We start from the raw sequence: 10200 nt of genomic DNA on the forward strand, positions 1-10200 counted from the left end.
TTTTTTTTTTTTTTTTTGTATATAATATGTGCTTTGATAAAAAAATTAACTAGATTTAACAATAAATTAGTTTTGTAAACAAAATAATAATTATAATAATAAACAAACAATATATTTATGAGTAAAAGGTTATAAATAGTTTTGTAAAAATGATAAAAATGTAGCATCATAATGTTTTGTAGCATCCAAACTTCTTAAGCTATGTCTTTCATTTGGGTAGATCTAAAAAATAATAAATCAAGTATAAAGTTTTATTACAAATTAATATTTTATAATCAAAATTGTCTTATAATAATCTTCAATGTTAAATTTCAGAGTACAATGAGAACACAAAAAACTTAATGTTTTGTACGTTTCATGTACAATTATTTTAAAACACAGTTAGACATTATTTGTAGATTTAGATTGGTTTAAGTTTTTAACATTTTACCGTAATTTTGTAACAGAAGAAGGTTTACCCTCTATTTTTATCTTCCAGAGACAGAAAGGGTTTCTACTTTCTTTCTTAAAGTTCTGCTTTTTGAGGGAAGTTTGAGACCCTTACCATTAAAAATAAGTTAGGGTAAGACAAATAGTTTTCTTGCTTCACTTTAGAGTTTAGAGTCTTAATTGAATGTATAGAATTAAAATTATTGAAAATAAACTTGATAGTATATTAATGTAGTTAAAAAAAATTATAAAATTAAACATAATAAGGTAAAAAATTGAAATTGATAAAAAAAATTATTTAAAACAATATTTACAGTAGAATCTAGATAGTCCAGATGAATTCACACCAAGACGATTAGTGTTATCCAGATTACTGAAGGTTTAGGCAAGTACAAATTACAAAGAAAAGACCAATGTTCTTCTAAATTTAAATGAGCTTTTTTTTTTTTTTAATGTGTAACCTTCTTTTACTTATCTACCTTTCACTACTGGTCACTAATAATAGATTAATGTTCCGCCCGAATTACTACATTTATTGGACTTTCAAATGTCTACTGTATAAATGAAAGAATTAAGATATTTATCTTACTTGAAGTTGATAAGGTTTTCCATATTTTACAAGTGTATTGATTAGTAGACTGGTATGAGAGAAGTGAACATTTTCATCAATTAGTCCATGTATAATTAGTAATCTGTTCTCCCTGGAAAATAAGGTTAGGTAAAATAATATATTATTAATTTAATATATTTAGGAAAACTTACTCATCCGGTAAACGACTGACATAACTTAAGACAGAACCATTCATATAGCCAACAGAATTGTATTGAGGTAAATCCATGTATCTTTCTGTATACCCAGTATCATACATTGCCCACGATGTTACAGGGGCCCCAGCAATAGCTAACTGAATTAAGCACAATCAATTTATATACTATTTGATTAATAATAAACGAATATCTACTGTTAAATTTAATACACAATTTACTTTAAAAATATTTGAATAAGTAGCAAGCCCCATAAGACTCAGATACCCCCCATACGACCATCCATGAATTGCCAACCGATTCATATCTATATATCCAAGGTATTCAGCTAACCATTGAAGAACTTCAATTTGATCTGAAAGTTCTACAGTGCCCTTTAATCATAAATTCAGTTTATTAATTGTTCATTCAAATATTGAAACATTCCAAGGCACTCACCAATCTTCCTTTTAGATGACTTTCAAAAATTAAACCTCTATGTCTTGAGCCTCGAGAATCAATCGCGATGACTACATAGCCTTGAGATGCTAACATATGCATTCTGATATGCCGTGCACCCTAAAATATTAACATTAATTCATCATTTAACTAATTAATATTAAAGAATTATTATATAAATGTACCTTAAATGTATTAGTTACGAGTTGTACTTCAGGTCCACCATATACATGGAGAATAGTAGGATATTTTTGACCGGGTACAAAATTATGTGGTTTGAACACCATAGCAAATAATACATCTCCAGAACTAATTTGGTGTGTAACTAAAGTTGGGCTCTGAAGAACACTATTAACTTCTGAATTCAATAATAAACAATTATTAAAAAATAAAAACATTTAAATTTTAAATAAGAAAAACATTTACCTGAGTTTTCTACTAAAAATCCAACTGACTGTAAATATATTCCATCAACAGTCATATCATTATGTTCTATCCGAAAAACTTGACAAGAAGGAGGTTTTCTTATATTACTATAGACAGCCACACAAATTTCGCAATTCTAAATGAACAAGAAAAGTTATACAATAATAGGTACAGTTTTAAAATTAAATTGATGTTAAACATTGAACAAGATGTACTTTAAATTTATAATTATATGCAATACCTTACAATGTATAAATTAACTTATTGTTCATTATCATTTAAATTGTATTTTATAAGCATTAAAGAAAAGTTAGATAGTACTATGAACAATTAAGACATAAAAAAAGTATTTCAGTTTTCAACTTAATCATTTTTATAATTTACCTACCTTATCAATATCAATTTCATAAGAGTAGCCTGGTTTAGTAAGCAGTTTAATATTTCCTGGGCTTTTTAATGATACTGCATATAAATGTTTTTCCAAAGGTGACTCTCTAACAGCCATAAAATATACTATCTGATACTTCAAATCAACCCAAAGTCCTTTACCACATACTTCCCAATTTCCACTGGTCAATGCTAGTTTGGACATCATCATGTTATCTAATAAATAATTAAATGTAAAGTTAACAAACACATTAATATAATTATAAAATATATAATTTAAATTATATACTTTCACTGGGGTCTACATTCTGTATGCCATTTTCATGAGATACCTTTGTTATTATACTAGTAATTAAATATAAATGCCGAAATCCGGTGTCTTCTGTAGCCCAAATCATGGTTACTTCACTACTACTTGTGATGGGGAACATATATAACAGATCATGAACCTATAATGTATAATTTAATATTTTATGTTTAAAAATGATACTGCGAACTGTAATAAATATTATTTCTTACATTGACCCAGACATTAGAAGTCTGTGAATATATAACTTGAGGTGGAACAAAAGTTGAATTGTGTGAAGAATTTATTATATTAGAAGAAGCATGCTCAATAAAATTATCAATTGATAGAACCATCAATTCAAGTCTTTGTTGTCTTCGATCCAAAACTTGGAGCCATATTCTAAAACACAAGTGTAGATTTTTAAAACACGCCTTCATAAAAATAATTTATATATCTTAGAATATTGTATTCAAAATATGTCAGAATAAATTATTTAAGTTTTAATTGTTCTAATTAAATTATACTAACAAGTCATCATTAGGCGTCCATCCAACTCTTACTAAGTACTCCATCCAAGGAAACATATGTGCCAATGGATATTGAAGTTCCATATTTTTTATATTAACAATTTGACATTCTCCATCTAGTTGGAATTCTACTAGTTTTATGTTAGACTTAGAATTAGCAGTACCAGCACGAGGAAATCTGTAACAAATATTGTTACACTATTCAACAAAATAAATAATGATAAAAGATATTAAAACATTAGTAGCTATCATACCTATATTGTTCAATTTCACCACTACCAGCTGAATTTGATGATGGAAAATTGAATATTTTTACTTCACTTTCATCAACTTCTTCATATAAAATCCTGTAGATATTATCTTCTACATTGTATAAAATAAAATAATTATTAAAAATATGTAATTTAAAAGGTAGCAATCCAGAAATTCTTAGCTCCTTTAGTAGGTTATTTTTATTTTTTGATAAATCAACTGTTAAGTACTTAGGTGCAAGCAGCAAGAACAAAAATATTATAATAATATTACATACTATTAATTAAGGAGGGCTGCAGTTGATGAAAAAAAAATGGCTTTTAAACCAAAAAGCCAGACAAAACTGAAAGGATTTGGTTTGATGGATTTTAATTAAAACCATTACAGACTAGATTTACACACATCTATGTGTGTTTACTTTACACACACTTAAAAGTCACTTTAATGTCATCATTTTAAATTTCCTACATTAATTTCTTTAAAACACAACCTCCTGCAGCTCCCTTAATAAAATATCTGCCAAATATCATAACTTTTAAAAAGATTTTAGCGATGTTAAAACAATTAAAATTAAAATATGATTATGTTGCCATTAATTTTTAGTATAAATTAGTTAGGAATGGGTCAAACTATATTTTTACCTGCTCGAATCTGAACTTTTGCTAAATTGTTTTCTCAAACTATTCAAACATGAATATGACCCTTATTTGAACTTTTAAAAATGTTTAATATAACAAATTAGAAAATTTACTGATAGTAAGACAGTGTTTGACAAAAAGCAAAATTAAAGAAATTTGCTGTTTCTCCTATATTTCAAAGTTGATTATGCTCAAAATATTTGAACGGTTCGAGTTTGAACTTTAGTTTTACTCGCCTTTCAAACTGTTTTCATTTTTTAATGTCCAGGTGTTATTAGTTTGAGAACTCACCTCCAAAATTAATATTAGATTTGAGTTATGCATAGAAATCAAGAACTTAAAATTTTTAAAATGTAAGTAGTAAATTATTAATCTATATTGTATCAATAGTTACAGACAGACCGAGCATTTATTTTTAAATAAATAAATAAAATAGTTAGTGCACTGTTTGTATTTGGTATGATAAGAACATTATTAAATAATGGTTTAAGTTTTAGTACCATTTTAAATTTTTATGAAATTGAATTATGTTTGATCCTTAATATTAGAGATTTTACAAACCATAATATTTAAGGTCCAACCTTGCCAGAATTGAACTTTTCTCTAAATTAACAAACCTAAACAGATCCAAATCTACATTTTTAATCGAACCCAAACCGAACTCTTCAAAATAATATTTTATCAAACTCGAACCGAACATTAATAAAGTCAAAATTGGATATTATTTTATTTAATATTTATTTATCATTTAGCCACCATACCACAAATTTATTGACTTGAGATTGTAGATTAGTGATCCCTAATAGAAACCTTATAGAACTGACTTTTATTTTTATTTCTCTGGTTCGATTATCGAATCGAACTATTAGGTATTTGGTTCGGTTTGAAAATCGAACAATTCGTAACATATCTACTTAAAATTATTCAAGACAATTTTAAGCCACCCAACATTATAATGTTATTAATAAAAAAAACCTTTCCAAATTTTACATGTAAGCTAATTTTGGTAAAAACCATCAAAACCAAGCAGTTTAAAGCAAAAAAAAACTAAAGAATTTATTTTACTAGTTTACTTTTAAAGACTCCATTATTTTAATTATTAATATTCAATTATGTTTTCAACATTATAAAGAAAATAAATAGATATTTTCATTGAAATATATATATTATTGTTATTGAATTAAATATATATACATTATACCTTTATGTTGTTTTGGTTGCCACCAATAACCATGATAACGATTAAATTCTTCTTGCATTACATAGGAAGGTACACCTGCAGCCAATGGATCATCTGATAAACACCGTCCACCTTTATGAGCATATGTCAATCTTTTGGTACTACCTGGAAACAATTTTGTTTAAATAAATTTAAACATCCATACAAACATAATTAATTTACCTGTAGCTATATGAGTTACCCAAATATCAAAGTTACAAACATATGCAATAATATCAATATTATTTGGACAAATTTGAGGTGAAAGCTTAGCTCCAGTAGCATTTGTTCTTAACTCAGTTGGATATAATGAATTTGTCTATCAAATAAAATTGAATATAATACAATATTTTAAGTAATTTAATGTGATTGCTTACTGAATATTCATTATCATTACATTGGAATAATGTACTTGCAGCAGGGAAAACAATTCTACCAGATTCACTATTGATTTCATAGGAGGTAATTCCAAATGTAGTTAGTCGTTTTCTTTCGGATAATAGTTGTTCTTCTCGTGAATATCGACCGCTCATTATTACACTTGGGAAATTGGATTCAATCAAAGGTTGCCACGGTAATTGACCAGAAACACTTTGATTAGGTAAATCAACATAGAGAAGAGTTTCAAATTCATTTACAGGAGCACTAAGAAAATAAACCCGTGTTTTTCCATTTTGTAACCGTCTAAATGACACATGCGAGATGGACATCACTGATACAGTAGAAAGACGATGGCGAAAGTCACACACTGTTTGTCGAATTTCAGACCAAGTCTTTTTTGCTCCAGGGTTAGTTATTGACTGATGACCATTTTCTAAAGCATTATTATCACCGTCGGTTGGTTTTTTATTAATTGCAGGACTGCAGTTGCCCTGTTATATAAGAAAAATAAATAAATAAATTTATATTTAAATTATAATAAGTTATAGAACGTATTTGTATCAAACGAACTATATGTGTTACTAATTGAGTTAAATAATATTGTAAATATAATTATAATTTATATACATTTTGCATTATACAAATGTATTTAATTTACCTGGTCGTTAGGTAACATTATGCACAGAATTTAATTGACGAAATAATTATAATGTACTTAGAATCATAACAAATATTTATAAAAATATTACACCATAACAAACGGAATTTAAAACGAAAATGTAATTTCTTTAATTCATAAATTGGCAACAAAGCTATAAAGGCCTTTCACCATATTTAAGGTTAGATGTAGTGGGGAGGATCGGTTCGTCATTCGCCGGTTGAAATTGAGTAGGCTAACTCTGCTGTTAGTAGGATAGTGTTATCAATTATCAATTGTTTTTTTTTATGTGTATGTAATTATAGGACTATGATATCATCACAGAATAGATAAAGCTATAAATAAATGATATGATATTCTTATTTCTTATTGTACCCTAGGTCACAGATTGTATATTTAGAAAAATATGTACTTATATTATAAGGTATGTGATTTTATAGGCGGCACTTGGATCGAATTGTTGGGGTGAGGTGGGGGCAGAGGGCAAAAATTAATCACAGTGTACTGACCCATTTAAAATGATAAGATTGCACTCTCAATATTTTTTTCTGAGGGGGAGGCAACTGCCCTATCGTTATCCCCCCCTCCAAATAAAGCTAGTTACATGTGATTTTATGGAGTACTGTGTATATATTTTAATTTATTCTAGGGACTGTGATATTAATATTTTACTTAGATAATTGTATAATGCATGAATATTAGAATTTTATTATTTCCACTCATTAATACTTATAGGTTCCAGAAAAAAAAATCCCAAAAATCAAACTAAACTGCATTAACTAGGTACCTATATATTTATATAAATATATTTATGCTATATTGCAATTAATATTATCTTAGTTACGATTCTGTAACTCTATAAGACTTGTTATCGACAACTTTCGGTTCGTTAAGCTAACGAAACAACTACTATCGAAAAGTTATCAACAGAGTAATGATTCTGTAATAGTTTTGTAACGAATTTTATCGTTAAAGTATCGAATTAATAGTGAAAATATTCGATCTCGTATCGGGTGATTAGGAATGTCCGTTCAGTATAGGTACAATAGTTGAATAGTATAGTAATAATATTTATTATTTATATATAATCAAAAAAGCAGGTAAGTGGATGTCGCTCTGTTTACAGTAGGTTACAAGTGGGTCATTGTATAATGGATTATATGAGACTTGAATTCAATGATATAACATCATTGTATAAGATAAACGATTCTGAGTGGAGACGGTTTATCAGTCTGGATATTTTATATTGCAGGTCTATGCTTGATACTCTTATGATGCTTTTAAATCTAAATCTAAAATTAAAAAGGTGGGTAAGTGGATGTCGCTCTGCTGTACAGTAGGTTACAAGTGGATCACTGTATAATGGATAGTATTAAATTTGAATTCAATGATATAATATCAATGTATAAGAAAAACGATTCTGAGCGGAGACATTTTGTCAGTCTAGATATTAGGGATACATATTATTATAGGTATACTTATGTATAGTACCTATTATTAATAATTTTCAAATTAATCATATCACAATATCCATTAGGTATCGCGTTATACATCAAAAACAAACCGTGGTACTACCATAGATATATAATAGTATACTTTAGAAGTTTCAAGTACCCACAAATAATATACAATCACAACAAAATAACTAAAATAGTTATTCCAGGTTTTTTAATATGTAATTTCGTCCAAATTTGAACTTAAAATGACTATAAAAATAAACTGTGCTTATGTACTTCATAGAATTTTTGGTAACAGAATTAAATATTTACGTGGAATCTTGTTTTAAATTTTCAATGCTTAGATATAAAAGTTGAACATTTTATAAATTTTTAACTACAAAATAATTATTCAATTTTAAATTTGATAAATTTTGTCAAAATTTGATCTTTAAATGCTTATAAAAAATAATTGTGCCTATGTATTTTTAATATTTTTCAACTGCTATTGGAACAATGTATCAGGAGCCTTGCATTAAATTTTCACGCATTTTTACCAAACAAATAAAATTTTATTGATATTTATAGAAAAAAAAATTAAAAAAATTTAAAAATGACAATGTCCGTAAGCAGCTCAAAAAGAGTCAAGTTATTTTCAAATTTTTATCGTATATAGAAAATTCTAATATAAACATTCAGTGAAATTTTCATGTATCTACAGTTATTCGTTTTTTAATTACAATAAAATAAGAAAATCGTTACTTAAGAAATCGAGCAAATATCAAATGTTGTAAAAATATGAATTTCAAACGCTCATAAAAATTTTAATTTGACTTTCTTTTAGACATTTTTTTTTTGATAAAGGTAGAATAACCTATAAGGAATCTTGTATTACATTTTAAAATCTTAGTTCTAAAAAGAAAAATGTTTGCGAATTATTAATTCAAAATAATTTGCAAATTTTCGTGATTTTTACATATTTTGTAAATTTTTGAACTTTAAATGCTAATAAAAAAAAACTGTGACTAAGGATTTTTAATATTTTTCAATTGTCATTGTAATAATATAGTAGGAGCCTTGTATTAAATTTTCAAGTATTTTTACTCAACAAATAATGTTTTATTGACATTCATAGAAATAAAAACTAATTAAATTGGAAACTGAAATTGTCCATAAAGAGCTCAAAATAAATCAAAATATTTTGAAAATGTTATGGTGTATAGAAAATGCTAAGATAGACATTCAGTCAAAATTTCATATATCTACGGTCATTTTTTTTAATGTTACACCAAAAACCAAAATCGATTTTCTCGAAAACAGATTTTGCGTAAAAATTCCCGTTTTTCCTTAATTTTTCTTTTGTTTTTCACGGCGCTTTTGAAAACTATTGGAAAAATTTTACTTTTGACCCCCCAAAGTACCAACTAGATTCACTTTCCTATCAGAAAAGGTACTGTTGAAGAAAATCCAAGCACTTTTACTGTCCTAAAACGTGATGACAGACACAAAAAAAAAAAAAATAAAAAAAAAAAACACACATCATTGTAAAATCAATACATTCATCGTTCCACTCAGAATCTAAAATGTAGGTATATACTCATCAATCACCATCCATCAGTCTTGTAAAGAATACTTTTATTTTGTATTCGGAATACGTATTTGAATACTTTAAAAATTATTCAAATACTATACTATTAGAATACTTTTTTCACAACTAGTTTTGTCAGTTTTTGAATGATTGGTAATTGACATTTATTAATTAATAATTAAAAATACATTGTAATCATGTTATATATAAATGTTGACCACATATGATACGGCCGATAAGGATCATACGGGGTACAACATATTGGTGTTTATGAAAATAATCATGTGGGCCAATATTATACATCGTTCAAAGAATAAAATTAATGTTCATGATTTATAATATGTCTTGTCACAAATTTAAAACTACTTTTCTGGATTGGAAAAAAGTATTTTTTTAATGAATAAAAAATACAAATAAAAGTATTTAGAATAGTATTCAAATACTTTTATTCGAATACATTTATTCGAGTACTTTACAAGACTGCCATCCATCGATATAGGCGATATTTAGTTAAGAGGACGCTACCCATACATTTGTTGTCTACGTCTTACACCCGCACGACATGGCAAATTGTCGTTCACAATAAGTTTCAATAGTGTGCTGTTAGTTTTGATACTAGAGTGAATTGACCTATTTTAAAACTTTTAGGTGAGAACATTATCTGTGCTTAAGCGTTGCCGATTTTTCAAAATTTTTATTTTCAAGCAAGATATGGGTATGTGAAGTATCAAAAATTTTAAATGCTCATATCTCGCTTGAAAATTAAA

General features: G+C 26.9%; 1 protein-coding gene across 1 annotated transcript; it reads right to left on the minus strand.

Moving 5' to 3' along the window:
• LOC100165654 (dipeptidyl peptidase 9) lies at positions 1-6648 on the minus strand. The gene is made up of 16 exons (XM_001946825.4): positions 6410-6648; positions 5748-6242; positions 5554-5689; positions 5353-5496; positions 3516-3624; positions 3263-3439; positions 2965-3133; positions 2735-2894; positions 2447-2661; positions 2059-2194; positions 1818-1990; positions 1633-1752; positions 1416-1568; positions 1192-1334; positions 1019-1130; positions 1-222 (listed from the first exon to the last, which is right to left on the minus strand). The coding sequence occupies exons 1-16, from the start codon at positions 6425-6427 to the stop codon at positions 130-132; spliced, it is 2553 nt and encodes an 850-aa protein (XP_001946860.2). The 5' UTR covers positions 6428-6648; the 3' UTR covers positions 1-129.
• Between the last annotated feature and the right edge of the window lie 3552 nt (positions 6649-10200).

The sequence above is a fragment of the Acyrthosiphon pisum genome, chromosome A1 (genome assembly GCF_005508785.2).
Source record: "Acyrthosiphon pisum isolate AL4f chromosome A1, pea_aphid_22Mar2018_4r6ur, whole genome shotgun sequence".
NCBI lineage: Eukaryota > Metazoa > Arthropoda > Insecta > Hemiptera > Aphididae > Acyrthosiphon > Acyrthosiphon pisum.